The sequence below is a fragment of the Nothobranchius furzeri genome, chromosome 5 (assembly GCF_043380555.1).
Source record: "Nothobranchius furzeri strain GRZ-AD chromosome 5, NfurGRZ-RIMD1, whole genome shotgun sequence".
NCBI classification, from domain to species: Eukaryota; Metazoa; Chordata; class Actinopteri; order Cyprinodontiformes; family Nothobranchiidae; genus Nothobranchius; species Nothobranchius furzeri.
Window position 1 is genome coordinate 1,968,816 of NC_091745.1, and position 18,633 is coordinate 1,987,448.

Consider the following 18,633-nt stretch of genomic DNA (forward strand, 5'->3'; position numbering starts at 1 on the left):
GATCTAACTACCAAGGCCTGCCTTCAGGGATAGGAACGCTATAGCTAATGTTAGCTCGCTAATTAGTAATACGGAAATATCTTTCGACGAATTGACTAAGAACTGGGTTTTGATAAACCCAATCACAGTCGTAATACAGGAGAAGTCGGATGACACCAACGTTTGCCAGTGCGTTACTGGACATTTAAAAAGCTAACATTAGCAAGCTGGTATCTGCTAGTTGCCTGTGCCAGCTAACGGGCTAACTTAGCTAACCTCTAGCGTCAGTTCCAGCTGCAGACTTGGAGACTCACTTAGCTGGAGTTTTTCGAAGTCACAACTGAAGCGAAGCAGGAAAAAGTGTTTGCTAATAATGGTAGCTGTTAGCTAGTAGATAGCTGTCAACTTCATCGATCCAACGACCTTTTTAACAGTGTAGAATCAGTCAAACAACGACTTTAAGGAAAAGTCATTCAGACCCAAGGAGGTCCACCATCAGCCTGCCATCATGGGCAACACGCCCACCGCAAAGAAGGGCAATGAGATGGAGAGTGGTGAGTACCCTCCACCCTGACCCACAGATGTTCTGGGAATGAAATGCCCCATGTTCTTAGTCGTTTCCTGTTTCCCCCTGCAAGACAGGAACAGTCTGTACAGCGTTTCATAACTTAAGTGACGGCGTTTAAACTGTAAACTTCACACGGTTCGTCAGCTTTTAAATTGTTATCCACTATGAACTCAGGCAAAATGTTAGACCACTTAACACCGGACAGCAGAAAACGCCATTCCTTCTAATCCTGTGGGAAAGCTCGTGATTTAGAGCCCCGGGTACTTTTCAGAGGTAGGAGTTGACAACAAGTCTTATACAATAGTCATAGGTTTTCCTGTGGTTTTCAGATGTCTCCCCTTTTGATTTAACTAAGTTAAGAAGGGTTACAAAAATATTTGCCAGCATTTGTGTGGTGTTGTTTTCCTGCTGTGTTTTGTTTTGCAGTGAATTAGAACAAAATTCAAAAAACACATCCTCTCACACTGCTTCCTACCAGCTGAATTTGAAGGAAAGGACAAGTTAGCTGTTATCAGTGCAGGGAGAAAAGCCACCAGGATGGAATCATATGATGCACGAGGGTGATCATCTTCAGGCTGAAACTTTGGAGTTTAAGAGTCTCTTGAACAGCATGTGATGAGCATCATTTAGAACAAGAGCTCTAGTGTCAATGATTGTGTTTGTGTGTGTTGTGTTCACTTGACGTCTATGTAGATTCTTTCAGCAACCTTTTTTAAAACATAAAATTGTTATCATGATCAGTCTGTTCTATTACACGTCATTACATAATTACAGGTGATCAAAAGAGATGGCACACTTTTACACAAGTCTCCCTAGTGTTCAGGAAATAAATTAAATTACTTTCCTTTGTATGAAAATTGTCTCAATCCATATTTTTGGATCTTATTTCAGTTGGCCTTCAAAACACCCAGCAAACAGTTTAATGTCTTATATCGGCATAAGTAACACCCACATGTGCAAAGTCTGAACAGATAACTGTGAAATGAGCATCAGCTCCTTGTTACAGGTAGAGAGTAGATGTGAAGAACGAACTCCACCCTCTCTGTTAACCCAACTAATAACTAGGCCATGACTTTCAGGTCTCACTGCTTTAAAGTATGCTTTAATGCTTCAGTAGAAATAGAAACAGGTGAAACGGTAAGCGTGAGAAACTGGGACAGAAAAGGCACTTTAGATTTGTTCATGTGACATGCTCCAGGTCTTATCAGCATGATGACTGTCAGCCACCCTGAGCTCCAGAAACAGGTGCAGACCAGGGGCTCAGCCCACACCCAAGGGGCATTACTTTGCAGGTAATGACGGCATGTCAGCTCATTTTGGCCTTTATGGAAAAATAAAATAGTGTGGAGACAGTTTCAGGTGCACAGCCATTGTTTCCCAAGGAACTTTACACTGGATTGAAATCTCAAGTAGCAAGCTGCTGCCTGGGTATAACAGGCCCACAGGAAGAAGCAGGGCGGATAGACTCTGGATTGTAGCAGGAAGTGAAGGAGCTAGGAAGGTCCAGCCCAGATGTCGCACCATTTGCCATCTCCTCTTCCATTCTGTAGATGAAACACAGCCTGCCAGGAAAGCAGAAAATCTGGACCTTTTAACATGCTCCTGCTATGAACTCTGTGGATTTCCAACTTTCCTAAAGGTCTACGCAGACTGCAGAGTACAAAGCTAAGCTACTAGAGCTGCGAGTTGGCTTCCTCCAGCCTCGTGCGATGTCTGTTATTCACAAGTTGGCAGGAAGGTTGTTTCACCGAGCTGGACCTTGTCTCGGGGATGTGAGCAGTGGAGATGCCACACATCATCAACCACAGGAGGAGCTAGAGGGTTACAGCCTGAGTGAGTTTTCTCCCTGGAGCTGGACAGAGGCATACATTCGCGTTGGAGCTGTAATTCATTGGTCCCTCTGACTTTGGCTGTCACTACTGACAAACCCGTTTTTCTGAAATAACCTCTGACTTTCTCTTTACTTCTACAGCTCATCTTATGAGTTGGGTGTTTGCTGGCTTTGACGTGCTCTTTCTTTTGGGCCGCATGTACCTTTGTATCTTTGTGTGTGGTATCCACAAACAAAACAACACTGTTTCTTGGTGAACCTTTTGTGTTTAGTTGGAGAGAAAATAATGAATTTCGTAGTTGTTGTAGAAGCACTGGCCAGTTAAACTGCCAGGTAAACCTACATACATACATTTCAGTTTTGTAACAGATCTTTGTTATTGTGCCTGTAAATTTCTCTGGCTTGTTTTGAATCTTGTGATTGATAATATGATTTAGCTCTGCCTACACACTTTTCAAACCTCTGGGCTGGACCTGCATGAAACCAGATATGTCATCTGTTTATGCATTTAGAATTTCATCTGCCAGTGAGGTGGCACACATCAAAGTACAGCTGTTTTACCTTCTATAAATATTTCTGTCCTTCCTCCTGCTCTGCATAAAAGCAACCGGGTTTGTGTTTAGATCACTTCCTGTCTCTGCTGACTGGAGATTATCGGTGGACCGTATTGTTGGCATGCCAGTCACCGGCCTTCGCAGCTTCCAGAGCTGAAAAAGCAGCTTGGGATCCTGTCGCAATATTAGTTCATTTTTCTGGAAATCAGAAATAATGAAGATGGAACTTGGTATAAAATAAAATATAATTTACCAATTGTTGGCTTTACTTCATTCATTGTTACAGTTTTCTTCAAAGTTAAAGTCCCCATTAGTCATCACACACTGGTGAAATTCATTCATACTTGTAATTGCATCCAGAATCACATGGCTACATTGGAAAATAGAAGAAGAAGAAAAATCCAGTACTCACCTAAACATCATAGGCACACCCTGTCAGGCATAAATGTAAATAGTCCCGCATTAAATCGAATCTGATGAATCGTAGAGCAACGGGTTCTCTTTGGTGATAGTTTGGTTACCTTGGCAACACATGTATGGTATGATCGGGGAGCAGAGGAGGTTCTCGTAGTTTATAAATGAATATTGACTGGAATCGAATTAGTGCAGTTTGTCTGTCGCTCCACAAAGGGTCCCAAATCACAGCATGTCTCCAGAAAGAGCTCTTTCAGGGATCTGATCAGTGCGCTCATGGAGGACGTGTTCCCTCCAGATAGCACGCTCTGCCAAATCCTCTACTGATCAGCGGAGGTGAGAATGGGAGATTGATTTGATCATGCAACCTGACCGCTCAGACTGAAGTCGCTTTCAAAAATTTCAGATATGTATCGGTACCACATAGGGTTGTCACGGTGTGAAAATTTAACCTCACAGTTATTGTGACCAAAATTATCACGGTTTTCAGTATTATCGCAGTATTTTTTTTTAAAGTGTAACATTTTCAGACAACTAAATAAACCCTGTATTTCAGGAAAATATTGTCCTCAGTTTGTGTCTAAGTTTAGCCTAAAATGTGTTATTTTGTAATTATGTTGTTTATTTGTTTACATTTTTCCCCTTTAGTCTTTAAAATACCAATATTTGCCCATAACTTCTTATTTCATGTCTGTTTGATGTCATCATTTTAAAAATATTAGATCAGATGATACTCAGTACTCAAGTAGCCTTCTAATCAGATACTTTTTTTACCCTTACTTGAGTAATAAACCCTATATCAGGAAAATATTGTCCTCGGTTTGTGTTCCAGTGAGCTTTGCAGATGTGGGAAAATGTCATCAGGCAGTAATCATTGTTAAATTCATAATTATTCTCGGAGAGAGACCAACTCTTATCTGCCCCTGGGAGCCCCGTAATGCATAGCGTCATTGCAACATGGCGGTGTCCGTGACACGGTTTATATGCAGGTAGCGGCGCTGCGGCTGCTTTATATAGCGACTCGTTGCGTTCTCCCTCAACCCAAATCCTCGGATCACGCAGTTTAGCTAAAACGCTAACGTTAGCTTGCCTTGCGTTGACTGTAGAGTTGCGGGTGATGGCCACGCAGATGTGTCATGAGATTTGAAGCGTTGCTGCCTTTCACAGACACTTTTTCTGCTCGTGCTGCAAACAGGATAGCCGTCTTCTATCAACTGTCCCTCGGCATTCTTCAAATATCCAAAAGATGCCCGTACTTCCCACTTTGTCTTCTTTGAGGGATAATAAATGTCCTCCGGAGCACTGCCATCTCCTCCTTTGGCCATTATTTCAGCTTTAGCTTCAAGAAAGTTTTGGTTGTAAACAACGAAGTACGCATGTACCGCCGTCAACTTCAGCAGATGATACGGTGGCTGGTAAGGGTCACTGCGCCTACACCGCAGCCACGGTAATCCACCGAGATAATATAGTTTTTTTTTTAAAAACGAGACGGTTATTATTACTGTCAACTTTTTTTACCGGGGTTTACCGCTACACCGGTTACCGTGACAACACTAGTACCACATATAAAAGTGACCTGGATCGGATTTGAAAATTTGCTCTTCAGATTGTCACAAAAACTCTGATATGGGCCGCATGTGGGGAAACAATTGGATTTGATGTGCATTTGCCTGCAGTTTGAATGTAGCCTTAGAGATGTACGCATTACTACTGTAGATCATCTAAGTTTTAGTTTGTTAGCTTCAATTGCGGAAGCACATCTCTGGATAGCAGGTGCAACAGCTCTTGTCCACAAGCGTTGGGTGTGCTATTACCCAAATGAAAAAATCGCTCAACATGACTAGACTGGAGCACCATCAGGACTAGGGCTGAAACGATTCCTTGAGTACCTTGATTAATTCGAGTACAAAAAAGCCTCGAGTCAAATTCTCTGCCTCGAGGCTTTGTTTAATTCGTGTTTAATTCATGTTTAATTCATGGCTTTGCAATCGCTCGGGGTCATGTTTCACCCGGGCCTAAATAAGTGACGCACATACACACTGCACTGAATGCACACGCGAATTACTTAACTTTCTCTTAAGCCATGGCGGACAACGTGGACCCCGGTGGAGTGCGAAAAAGACAGAAAATGTCAAAGGTGTGTGACCATTTTTCACTTCGTAAGGCAGAAAACGTAGTCCGGTGGAAATACTGTAAAATTGGTTTAGCCTACCACAACACCACATCCTCGATGCTGCAGCACCTGACCAGGGAACATCCACACGTAAATGTCACTTCTGCAAGCGGACTTGGAGGTCCGCTATATATTCTGCAGACACTATGCGACTTTTTCGTTTGTAGCACTCAGTTTCAGCTCCCATTGTGCGTCTGGTAGCAACACGTCAGACTTTTTAATGTGTTGTTATTGAAGTCTGTTGTCCCTCGGGACTGCTGCAGGAGGACACAGGTATTTATGAGTGGCGGAGGAAAACGAAAGAAAGTAAATAAATGTTTTGTGATCAGTATAATTTGACATAATCACGGCAAACATGCTTTCTCGACAATCCTTGTTATTGTGTGAGAGTAAACAGTGTAGAAATTAGGGCTGCACAATATATCGAAAAATTATCGTCATCGCGATAACAGGACGTGCGATAGGCCCATCGCAAAGCACGTCAAAAATGGCGATAAATGTTTGGTTCAAACATTTCCATCTGTGTCATACATCACCTTTTTGTAAACCAGCTCTGTTTTTTACGCGGAAGTATTATTTGACCAATCAAATGTAGCCCTTCTGATATGCGGCCAATCAGATGGGTCCGTTCACTGTGCCAGTTCAATTTGTTAGCTTGTTATCAGAATCATAGTTGCAGTTTCATCATCTGAGCTGCTTTTTAAGATCTAGGTAAACTTGTTCAATTTGGGGTTAAAACCAAACGTTTTCACATATTTTCCATGTAGTTTTTTAGCCAGTTCCTCTTCTGAAAGGTAGACAATTGTTTTTCTCTTTCCCTCAGAAAATCTTAATATTCTCCTAGTTTGGCCCAGCACAGTTCACTTCCCAGTTACAGCAACAGCCTTCTATCATAACCACATAAGTGGAGAAAATGCTCAGTAGCAATTGAGAGAATTTGCTGTTGCATTTAAGTGATGTTAACTATTATTTAACATTTAAACTTATTTTCAGATATTTTTATTTATTCTAAAAACCCTGGTAAGGGACGTTTTTCTGTATTTGGAGCATCAGAAAAAGTTTTATGGTGGAGGTGATGTTTTAAAGTCACTGAGAAACTGCATGCATGTAGTTTGTTGTTTTGCTGCTAATACAGTAGCGGGTGCAGCTGCTAATACAGTAGCGGGTGCAGCTGCTAATACAGTAGCGGGTGCAGCTGCTAATACAGTAGCGGGTGCAGCTGCTAATACAGTAGCAGGTGCAGCTGCTAATTCAGTAGCGGGTGCAGCTGCTAATACAGTAGCGGGTGCAGCTGCTAATACAGTAGCGGGTGCAGCTGCTAATACAGTAGCAGGTGCAGCTGCTAATACAGTAGCGGGTGCAGCTGCTAATACAGTAGCAGGTGCAGCTGCTAATACAGTAGCAGGTGCAGCTGCTAATACAGTAGCGGGTGCAGCTGCTAATACAGTAGCAGGTGCAGCCGCTAATACAGTAGCAGGTGCAGCTGCTAATACAGTAGCGGGTGCAGCTGCTAATACAGTAGCAGGTGCAGCCGCTAATACAGTAGCAGGTGCAGCCGCTAATACAGTAGCAGGTGCAGCTGCTAATACAGTAGCAGGTGCAGCTGCTAATACAGTAGCGGGTGCAGCTGCTAATACAGTAGCAGGTGTAGCAGCTAATACAGTAGCGGGTGCAGCCGCTAATACAGTAGCAGGTGCAGCCGCTAATACAGTAGCAGGTGTAGCAGCTAATACAGTAGCGGGTGCAGCTGCTAATACAGTAGCAGGTGCAGCCGCTAATACAGTAGCAGGTGCAGCCGCTAATACAGTAGCGGGTGTAGCAGCTAATACAGTAGCGGGTGCAGCCGCTAATACAGTAGCAGGTGCAGCTGCTAATACAGTAGCAGGTGACCCGCTAATACAGTAGCGGGTGCAGCCGCTAATACAGTAGCAGGTGCAGCCGCTAATACAGTAGCGGGTGCAGCCGCTAATACAGTAGCGGGTGCAGCCGCTAATACAGTAGCGGGTGCAGCCGCTAATACAGTAGCGGGTGCAGCCGCTAATACAGTAGCGGGTGCAGCCGCTAATACAGTAGCGGGTGCAGCCGCTAATACAGTAGCAGGTGCAGCCGCTAATACAGTAGCAGGTGCAGCTGCTAATACAGTAGCAGGTGCAGCCGCTAATACAGTAGCAGGTGCAGCTGCTAATACAGTAGCAGGTACAGCTGCTAATACAGTAGCAGGTGCAGCTGCATATTTTTGCAATAAAAATGTTCTGTTGTAATGGAATTCATGCATTCATTTTTGTTTGCTTTGAACCCAGAGCAGACGTCACACGCCAGACAACATCAACACTGCATACTTTAGTATTTGTTCATTTATCGTGAGTAATATCGATATCGTAATATTAAGCACTGTTATCGAATATCGCAGGTTTTCCTAATATCAAACGGACGTGTGTTAATAGGGAAATGGCTGGCGAGCCATGTTTGCGCATGCGCTGTGAGCGGTTCTGGTTCTGGTGCTGGTAGATTCTCGCACGAGGGGAAAATCGGCTCAGGTTGTGTACTTATTTTTTGCACAGGCATTTGTTTACTGTGAAGTAAAGTTGAAGTGCTGAAGTTTTGAAAACTAATTTTGAATAAAACTTGAAGAATAACTGGCAACTGCGTGCTCATTTTAAGAGGTCTTTCATATTTTATAACCTGCTATTAGATATAATGGTTTACAAACACAAAAGGGTCATTTATTAGTGTACTCGATTAATCGATAAAAGATTCGATAGAGTACTCGATTACAAAAATATTCGATAGCTGCAGCCCTAATCAGGACACCTTTGTCTCCTCATAAGTTTGCCCTCTGTCTAAATGGAGGTTGTCTCCACTCAGAAAGAGGAAGGACATTTGTGAAAGTGCTAAGTGCATGGATGTGTTGCTCTGATGTCTAGTCAAAGCTAAAATTAGCAGCTTTTCTGGAGCGTATGCATGCTGCTTGTAGACGCGCTTACTGCTTGTGCCTGGCAGTGGTGAGTGGACCGCTAGCAGTGCGTCAAGGAGGATTGGGCTGCATGTGGTAGAAGTGGTTTGATTTGGTTTTTATTCTCACAAGGCACACCTTTTGGGCAAAGTGCCATTTATGCACACTTGTATCACTGAGTAAATACAACAGATGTCGTAAAATAGATATCGACACCGGATGCTAAGATGAATGTATCGCACCACTTTTGGATTTCCATTAAAAGCTATAAAATGTTTTTTATTGCAATAAGTTTATTTCATACCATAGATCTTTAAGTGAATTTTGCAGAAAAGGACAGCAAACCTTTAGATTTACAAATAGTTTTTTTTATTTCCAGGGCTACTGTGAGGCCGGGGTTACAGCGAAGCAGATGAATTCAGACGTGCTATTGATGATTGTTAAATATCAGAGAAAACACCATAAAGCTATATTTCCCTGAGTGATTTTCAGCTCTTAGAACTGGTCAGTAATTTATGAGTCCATTGGGTTTCAGGACGCTAGATTATAAAACAACTTTCCATTGGTTAGTTTCCTAGTCCTCTGGTAGTATTCAGCTTATGTCAGGAATTGATTTTTCACCGTTTCAGACTCCCAATCACACTTTCAGCTTATATACGCCTCTGTTTGCTCCCTCTCATTCTCCTCCAGAGTGCGGCACAAACATAAAACCATCTGAAGGAGTTTTGGTGTCAACTCAGACCTGATTGTGCCACTCTTCGTAATTTAATGTTGGTCAGCTCGCCCCAATATAACCCCCCTATTTCTGCGTCAGAGTGGGCCAGCGAGGCCCAGGAGAGGGATGGATTGATTTTTGGAGGATCAATTCAGCACTGGCACTAGATGGACTCTGGTTCATTTGAGCTGGGTGAGAAAGTTCCAGCATGGCGGATGTTCCTGTTCAGCTCGTCTCCTGAGAGCGCCACTTTTGTGTTTTTGAAAACACCCTGATCGTTTCTAAAGGTTTGCCGTCAAAGATGGAACATCTGATTGGTTCTGCTAATTAGGGAAGGTTTTAGTTTAATATAGAGCTGTCTGGTTCACCTCAGGGGTTTTAGGCCTAGATTAACTCTGCTTAATTATACCAGCCAGTGTTTTATGCCCCTCCTCCTGGTGAATATGCCCCTGATTTGATCAATATATAGCCTGTGTGTGTATGCGTGTGTGCGCGTGCCATCAGAGCGAACAGCAGTGAGCACTTCGTGTACAGAATAAATATTGATACAAACCAAGCAAGGGTCCAATTGATCCACACGAGCGTTACGAGGAGCAGTGCAGCATTCCAGCCTATGTTTGAATGCACCGGGGATGTGGATGCTACAGTTTGGGTTCTGGTCTCTTTTTAAGTGACACACCGTAACTGGAGAATTGGATCACCTTCTGCTATCAAGGACACTTGACAGTTTTTGTGGGTTTTTTTGTTTTGTTTTGTTTTGTTTTTACATTTGTTTATCTGTCTGGGTCACTCTTAGGGACGATAGGTCACGAGTCAGACTGTGGAAAGTGGGGGGGGGCCCTAGGCTGAGGAAGACGTACAGGGAGACTTGCAAGGCTCATGTGTGACAGGAAGAGCTCCAGAAGGCATCATGCAAGCAAGAGGGAGTCCTCTTCGCGCTCAAGTGAATTAGGGGCATGCTCAGCTGAGGCTGCAGCACCAGAGGTACCCATAGTCCTCCCAGATGGTAAGGAATAAGTAGTCCAAGGATAATCACAGTCTGGAGCTTTTTATGTCATCTGCAAACTAAGCAACTGCAACAAATTTTAATCTGACAGAGACTGAAGAAACTTCAGCAGAGGTTCGATGTTATGTGGTCATCTGGCTTTTTAGCTTGCAGGTCCACTTTTCCTGTACATGTCATTTTTCCCTGGAAAAGTATCACCGTATTCCTGTAATTGGTCCATTTTGGACTCTTTTCCTTGGAAGTGGAGCAGAAAAATGTATCGGGAAATGTTTTCTCCCTGGTGACCACTCTGCTTTCATAGCTCTTTGTAGGGGCTGCGGTTCTCCGGACATGATTATGTGAACTTTGCTCTTTGCCATTTCTGCTGGCTTTCTCCCATCCTATTGTTGGAGCTACAAGTCTTTGGGGAGTTTGCAGGAAATCCGATCAGCTAAAAAAGGATTAAGCCTTCAGTAGTTTTATGAGTGTTTAGGATGTAAAACAATACTTTGTGCTTTCATGGTCTCCTTTTTTGCTAATAACCACATAAGATAATTTTAGTGTTGCAATTCAAACATCACTCCAGAGGATCATTAGAGTAAATATTTATATCACTGAGCAGATAAATGAATTACCATCCACTTTCATTATTGACCACTGGTAGCTGGTTTTATCTAGACTGCCCTTGGCGGCTGTTTCACATTGATCTGGCAGACATGAAAGCCACAGTTTGAAAGGGTTTCTACCACATTTCAGCTTATTATGTGGTTCCAAAACTCTAATTTAAAGGGGCCATATCCTTAAAAATCCACGTTTTGGAGCTTTTTACCATGTGATGTTATTTCCTCATGAAAAATACATCGAACTCCCAGAAAATATTTAGCAGAAAATAATAAAAACTAAAATATTTGAAAAATGCAATCTGCTTTAGCTAGCTAAATAAATTACTGCAGGCACCGGGAGTCAAGTTAGTGTCAGCTCATGGCAAAGCAAGACAAAGGGTAGGCACGTTACCCACTAGATCACCATAGCTTACACGTTTGCCTTCCCCAAGATGCTCTTGTAGTTGTGTTGCTGAAGCGACTGTGAGCGAAGCTTTGCCGAAACCGACAGTTTCACTTGCGGGTATAAATTCAGGCTGAAGAAAAGAACTCGTATTAAAGGTGCGGTATTTAAGAATATAGTGAGATTTTTACAGTGGTAAAATCCCAAAACGGTCTGTTTCAGTCATTTTGGAAGGAAGGTTATACTGACACATATTTCATATCAGCTGGCTGTGGGGGATTGTCAGTTTTTCTCTTCAAAACGAAGGAAGGGGGGACGTAACCGCTGTTTACCATCAGTGAGTGTGGGGCTGCCGTGTTTCCTGTCAGCTAATGCTGCAGCGCCGACGTAATTTGACGACGGCCGGCAAAAAGCTCCAGTGGTTGTTGTTTAAAGTGGTTGCAGTAACCAAATGTTACCACTAGATAACATTTTTTCTTCATTTACATAATGCACTTTTAAAGATAAATGACATCACAGTGGTGCCAATGGTGCTGTTCCCATCTTATCTCTCATAGGTTTAAAATGGGATGATATGGCTCCTTTAAATGATTAGATTTGTATTTTTGCCATTCATCAAAGCCTGGTAGGTTGGTATTCAAGTAATTTTAGAACAATAGTTAACTCAAATTCATTGTCCCATTTCTCTGACAACAGCTGCTTCATTGTAACTTTCACCATTTTATGTAGAAACGGGAGTACTCCTGCAGCTGCTGAGGCTGTTAATGTGGAATGAGGAAGGGTTAATTATCTACCTGTTCCCACACAGCGCTGTGAGTAGCCCCATAAAGATAAGGGGCAAAAATGAACCTCTCCATATGACCATTTGTGTGCCAAGTCGTAATTAATCTGTCCACAGGCATTAGGCTGTTGGCAGATAATCCTACGTGTTTGTTCCTGCTCTGCACCGAGGGCAGATGAATGTTTGATTGCACATTAGCAACTTTTTGCTCATTCTTCTGTCGTAATTTTCACATTGGTGATGTTATCTGGAAAGTTAATTCCAGAACAACCCAAAAAGCCTCAATTACACACCTAATACATTCTCCTTCCCAGCCTTCCTTCTTGAACTTCCTCAATAAAGAAATGTGTGGAGTCATGACTCCCTTTCTTTGGGGGAGTGGGGGGGTGATCCAGCTCTGCAAAGGCAGCAACTATAGAAACATGAACCCAGATTAAAACAGGTCCTAGTAAGGTGTTGGTCAGAGGTTTTGTTCTTCAGTTCTCTCTGAATTATAATAAGCTGAGCATTACCGTAATTTCTGGACTATAGAGTGCACCTCAATATAAGCCGCACCTACTACGTTTTTAAAAAAACATGGAACTGCACTTATATAAGCCGCACCGAGCTAAAAGCTGCAGATATCTACTGAATTGAAAACGTAGTTTTAACTGAACGTAACTGAACTGATCAGTATCAAACAAAACAGAAAAGTTATTGATTAGTTTATTCATCGTCCTCCTGCGCACTGAAACCACTGAAGTCCTCTTCTTCAGTGTCGGAGTTGAACAGCCTCAGAAGAGCTTCGTCACATACCTTTTCTGTGTCGCTGTCCGTGTTGCTGTCATCATCCCCGGGAGAAGCTGGCTTGAATGAGTTCTTCCCGCTGCCGTCTCCACCGCCGAACCATGGATTCATTCATGCCAAGCTTACGTGCGGCAGCACTGTTTCCCTCCTTTACTGCCAGATCGATGGCCTTCAACTTAAATGCGGCAACATATGAACTCATACATGTAGTTTCCATGATGAAGGGGTATGGATTTGAAAAAAATTCTTCATCGTGCCGGCTGCTTGCATGTGCTAAATTAAAATGAGCACTTTCTTCGATTTCCACTTTTGACTTCCATCTGTTTCACTTTCTGCTAAAGCGCCCCCTGGTGGCAGGTGAAGGAAAATCTTCAGTAAAGCCGCACCTCATTATAAGCCGCACGGTTCAAAGCGCGGGAAAAAAGTAGCGGCTTATAGTCCGGAAAATACGGTATTTTGTATCTACACAGAGTCAGATGTTTATCGAAGCTAAGTTGCAGGTGCTTCTTTCCAGCTCCATGCTCTGTTTATAGTTATGTATTTGTAAACAAAAACCCTGTCTGAAAGCCTACTTCCTGTTTCTGTTTGCAGTGAAGGAGTTTCTGGCCAAAGCCAAAGAAGATTTCCTGAAGAAATGGGAGAATCCAGCCCAGGTTAGACTGCATGAGGGGCTTTAAAAGCTGTTGTTACTGCAGAATGCATGGCACAATGTGTGATCTAGAGATGAACTTGGTGTCCGTCTATGCTGGTTCGCTGCTGTTGTTGGCAGAATTATGGAAACTGTTGGACCCCTGAGGGCTTTTTGGTGACACTTGTTTTCAAGAGCACTGCGCCCTCTGCTGACGTTTATAGTTGTATCATTGGAAGACGTTCCCATCACATTAAACAATCAGATTTAGTCAAGTGTGTTATTGACATGGCACACTCAAACATTATTCTCCAGGTAATGTTTCTTTTTGTCTTAACTGATGTTTCTTTTTCCATCCTCCAGCAAACCGCCGCGTTGGATCATTTCGAGCGTTTGAAGACTTTAGGCACTGGTTCGTTTGGTCGAGTCATGTTGGTTAAACACAAAGAGACGGGACAACATTTTGCTATGAAAATACTTGATAAACAGAAGGTACAGTATAAATATTACTAATGGCATTTAAAAGATTAAACCTGGTAAATAAGAGACTGCTGGACTCAATAATGACACTTTGTGGAAGTCAGTCATTCAGTCACAAGTGTCCACCTGTTTTATCATCATATGATCAGCCTGTAAAAGTTGAAGGTCACTACTTTAAAGTGAAACAATGTGAAGCTATAGGATGAAAAGAAATGGTCTGTTTCTGTGTTGAGGGAATAAAAACACCTGATGTTTCGTAGGTCGTGAAGCTGAAGCAGATAGAGCACACACTGAATGAGAAACGCATCCTGCAAGCGGTCAGCTTCCCCTTCCTGGTGCGGCTGGAGCACTCTTTTAAGGTGTGCATTTAAATATTGACCTGTCCATGCACCTTGTGCTTTTCCTGTTGAGTGCCAGTGTAGACCTTTGCCTGTTTGGCTGCAGGACAACAGTAATCTGTATATGGTGATGGAGTATGTTCCTGGGGGAGAAATGTTCTCGCATTTAAGGAGGATCGGTAGATTCAGGTAAGTGGACTGCTGAATGGGCTCAGCCCGCCATTTGCTGTGGTAAACGCTGAGGTTTGTGTGCTTTTCAGTGAACCACACGCCCGCTTTTACGCAGCCCAGATTGTACTAACCTTTGAATACCTTCACTCTCTGGATCTCATCTATCGAGACCTGAAGCCAGAAAACCTGCTGATTGACCAGCAAGGTTACATCCAGGTAACTGTCGTAGAGAAGTTCTCCAGTCTGCTCGGTCTCCCAGAATGCCAGCAGCTCTCTGAACTCTGCACGTTGTGCTCTGCTTAGGTAACAGATTTTGGATTTGCTAAAAGGGTGAAAGGTCGGACCTGGACACTGTGCGGGACTCCAGAGTACCTGGCACCAGAGATCATCCTCAGTAAAGTAAGTGCTGAGCTCAGCTCATGGTAACGGGCCGAGATCAGTATGCCATTGTGGCGGTGCAGGAGCTTTATGTGTGGAAGTGTTTCCTGGTTTTTACTTTTAGAACAAGAGTGACGATCTTTTTGTGTTTCCAGGGTTACAATAAAGCAGTGGACTGGTGGGCTCTGGGAGTTCTGATATATGAGATGGCTGCGGGCTATCCGCCCTTCTTTGCAGATCAGCCCATTCAGATTTATGAAAAGATTGTATCTGGGAAGGTGAGTTTGTAGGAAGGACCAGCTTGTTTTTTACATTTGTGCTTCTATAATATTCATTACTTCATCTAATTTATTTTCATAGCTGCTGTAGAAATGATTCATATGTGACTTTTGCCTTCTGAATTGGTTGGTGGCATGTGGGAAGCCACAGAAATGGTTGTAATCCCCTCAAACAAGAGGCTCAAGTATTTGTGTACAGCTGAGGTGTCAGGATGCTGACGTCAGGTTCTTACAAGCTATTAGGAAAAATAGCTGGAAGACCTTAAAGTAAATGAAGAAATGAATGATGTTATGCAGTTGGTGTGATTTTTACACTAATATATCTCCATTTAAGAAATATCACTTTGTGCTTTAAAGGATTATTTCAGGCATTCCTATAAAACACTTTCATCAGAAGCATTTTCCACTTTGTAATTCTGTCCTGATAAAAGTGCAGAAGCAGACGTAGGATCACTGCGGCAGGTGTTTAGCTGAAGAACTTGGTGCATCACACCACCTTGTGGCAGCTTTAGCAGCACGTTATTCCTGTGTGCTGGTGGGGAAAATGTTGCTAATTAGGGCAATGGTTGCATTAATGCCATTTACTAAACTGACAGTTTATTTTTATTTTTTTTCAGTTTTTGCACATTTCTGTTCAGTTTCTCCAGCTGTGAACACCCAGAATCTTTACTCGTACCGTTTTGTAGGTTCGCTTCCCTTCTCACTTCAGCTCAGACCTGAAGGACCTGCTGAGAAACCTGCTGCAGGTGGACCTGACCAAGCGCTTTGGCAACCTCAGAAATGGAGTCAACGATATCAAAGGTCACAAGTGGTTTGCCACTACGGATTGGATTGCCATCTACCAGAAGAAGGTGAGGCCGCCTCTCGCAGTAGCATTGTGTGCCCATGGTGTCCTCTTACAGGAGCAGAAAAAAGCAAAGAACTTGGTTTTAACCACCTCTTCCTGTCAAAGGATTCTTAATGTTGGGCTTTTTTAATGACTTGAAAATAGAAAAGGAAAGGAAGCACAACAACATAACTAACTGTGTTTGCTGTTGATTAAAGAAACACTGAAATAAAAAACCTCACAGCTCAAGAGGTTTTTATCTGCCTGCATGCACAGGATGCAGCGAATGCAGCAACTTTCTGTTATTTTCATTACATTAATCCATCTTAGAAGACAATTGGCAGCTTATTTAAAGAAAAAGTGGCTTCAGAAAAAGGTGACCAGGTTGAATCAGTCTTGCACTTGTGAGTATTCAAGTCTTTTTTTCTAGCCTTTGAGGTACACGCATTGCCATCAGTTAAAATAAAAAAACTAAATGAATATAAATAATTGTTTTGTCATTGTGGATGCCTTCCAGCACACCACACCACATCATTTTGGTTATTTTTTTCTGTCTGATGTGTTCCAGGTGGAAGCTCCCTTTATCCCCAAGTGCAAAGGCCCCGGTGACACAAGTAACTTTGATGACTACGAGGAAGAGGAGATCAGAGTTTCTTTCACAGAGAAGTGTGCAAAGGAGTTTGCAGAGTTTTAGGCTTCCAACCACGAGTAGCAGAGAGAGGGGCAGAGATGTGGAAAGCAAAAGGGGATGTAAGGACAGGAAACACAAAGTGGACTGTTAACTTGCTCATATGTGATGAGGAAAAAAAACAATGTAAAATCCTCCCAATTGGAAAGGTAGGCAGGGCGAGGACAGATCTTCAGAACCAGCAGTGTTGCCATTTCTGATTGTTTCTCTACCGTTTGCTATCCATTTCTTTATCCTTTAATGTGTTTGTGAAAGGCTCTTGACAAGAACAAGCATAGATTGTTGCTGTTTGGCTAGAATTGTATTTTTCTGATGACATAATGACACATTCGCAGTCTTTGAAGGTGGAGGCACGGATTTTCTGTGAAGGTACCAAATCTGTTAGGCTCTTTTCTTTTTTTTTTAATGGCCCCACTCTACGAGCTTTTCCAGTGATTGTAGAGTGATTGTTGTGTCCTATCAGCCTGGTGCCCTTGCATTGCTCCATCTGGAATCTGTTCAAGCAATACCAAGTCCAACAGATGTGCCTGTCATAATGCCAACTGGTTGGAAAACAGTCGAACACGTCGATGCAGAGTCGTGACTCGTGGTCATTTGGTTGGAGGCTTGAAACTGTCCACACCTGCCTTGGTCTTCTCAGTGTGGCATGGTTGTTAGGTGGATGATGCACTCCGCTGCTTGCGTTTGAAGCAGCAGCGACCTCTTTGATCACAGTGAAAATTGTCTAGGTCTTAAACCTTCTGGGACCTGAGAGAAGTAAACATGAGGTCTGCACCTGAGTCTGTCCTTCTCTTATTTAAATTTATTAGAGCATTTAAAAAATATTATTGATCATTTTGTCTTTTTTTGTGTCGATCACTGTGCTTGTGTGTTATTTAGTGCTCAAGGGTGGGTGAATAGGCTGCAGTGTAGCAGCTGCTGACATTATGGACACTCCTGGCCATTGTTTATTTTATTAGTCATTATATATATATATATAATTATATATATATATACATATAATTATATATATATATATATATATATATAATTATATATATATATATATAATTATATATATATATATATATATATATATATATATATATATATATATGTCCCTCATTTGAACTCTGTCTCAAAGCTGTAAAACTGAAAGGATTTTATAAATAAATATATGAATACATATACATTCTGCCAAATTGGCAGACTTGCAGCTGTCTACATGTAATGATGATGGTTGTGGTGGAGGATTAAAACACAAAACAGTAGCGAAACCTATCAACACCATTTGCATGTTATTTTTGTGCAGTATGACTTCCAACGTTGGCTCAGAGTATCCAAGCTAAGGTACCGGATATTGTGGCTAAACTGTTGGATATTAAAATAGATGCAGAGCGCTCTGTTGAAGACGGAACAAAGTCCAGTTAGATGTGTCACTCCTTCAGGGCATCTTTTGCTTTAGGGCAGATGATGTTTGCAGATAATTGCCACTGAAAATGATGGTCTGTCTTGGACATATTTGCCCCCCCTTCTTTCTGACTGGTAACCCTGTCCCCTGGCTTGTGGGGGTAGGGGGGCTGGGCTGTTGGGATCTCCAGCTTTCTACGATACAATTTCCACGTGGGAAGCTCTTCTGAAGCCGTCCCTTTTTGCCAAGTTTATTTCTGTGGATGCAAGACAATCGCAGACCAAGTCCTATTGCTGGTTTGTTGACAGAACACATCGTTTTGATTTGAACGCTGTAAACTTTCACCCACCCACATTTCACAATAGGCCCTCGGTGCTAGATTTTGTCCGTCTCCCTGAAAAGCTTCTGTGAGCAGTTCGACGTGCATCGATCCATCCGTCAGTCTCGTAACATGACTTTTTTTCATGTTTTTGACTCGATCTCTGTTGGCTTGGTTAATAGTTTTGGCAGTGTCTTAATGTAAGAAGATGAAACGCAGGTAACCTTTTGAATGTCCTGAAATGGAGATGTGTGGAAACGTGTATTTTTTATAATGTTTATTTGGTGAGCTTGACTGTTGTTGTTGTTTTTGCATGTGGTAAAGCAGGCCAATGGCAAGGAACCCCCCCCCCCCCCCCCCCCCCCCCCCCCGGACCTGAGAACGTCGGAGAAA

The 18,633-nt window shown here is 42.6% G+C and overlaps 1 protein-coding gene across 3 annotated transcripts; it reads left to right on the forward strand.

Annotated features, from left to right (window-relative positions):
- The first annotated feature begins 261 nt into the window (after positions 1-261).
- prkacaa (protein kinase, cAMP-dependent, catalytic, alpha, genome duplicate a) lies at positions 262-16,759 on the forward strand. 3 transcript variants are annotated; one of them, XM_054741291.2, is made up of 12 exons: positions 2,059-2,368; positions 9,657-9,661; positions 12,714-12,720; positions 13,336-13,397; positions 13,736-13,864; positions 14,113-14,211; positions 14,297-14,379; positions 14,451-14,577; positions 14,665-14,760; positions 14,895-15,017; positions 15,704-15,868; positions 16,412-16,759. In XM_054741291.2, the coding sequence occupies exons 1-12, from the start codon at positions 2,257-2,259 to the stop codon at positions 16,535-16,537; spliced, it is 1,134 nt and encodes a 377-aa protein (XP_054597266.1). In that variant the 5' UTR covers positions 2,059-2,256; the 3' UTR covers positions 16,538-16,759. The 3 variants fall into 3 exon arrangements, with proteins under 3 accessions (XP_015803908.1, XP_054597266.1, XP_015803906.1); XM_015948422.3 differs by lacking the exons at positions 2,059-2,368; positions 9,657-9,661; positions 12,714-12,720 and adding an exon at positions 262-533; XM_015948420.3 differs by lacking the exons at positions 2,059-2,368; positions 9,657-9,661; positions 12,714-12,720 and adding an exon at positions 9,858-10,193.
- Positions 16,760-18,633: the final 1,874 nt, after the last annotated feature.

Excerpts from the sequence above, each read along its gene's own strand:
- prkacaa (XM_015948420.3), top strand. The coding sequence starts at position 10,067 with ATGTGTGACAGGAAGAGCTCCAGAAGGCATCATGCAAGCAAGAGGGAG. Across the intron at positions 13,398-13,735 it reads AATGGGAGAATCCAGCCCAG|CAAACCGCCGCGTTGGATCA; the intron begins GTTAGACTGCAT and ends TCCATCCTCCAG. Across the intron at positions 14,578-14,664 it reads ACCAGCAAGGTTACATCCAG|GTAACAGATTTTGGATTTGC; the intron begins GTAACTGTCGTA and ends TGCTCTGCTTAG.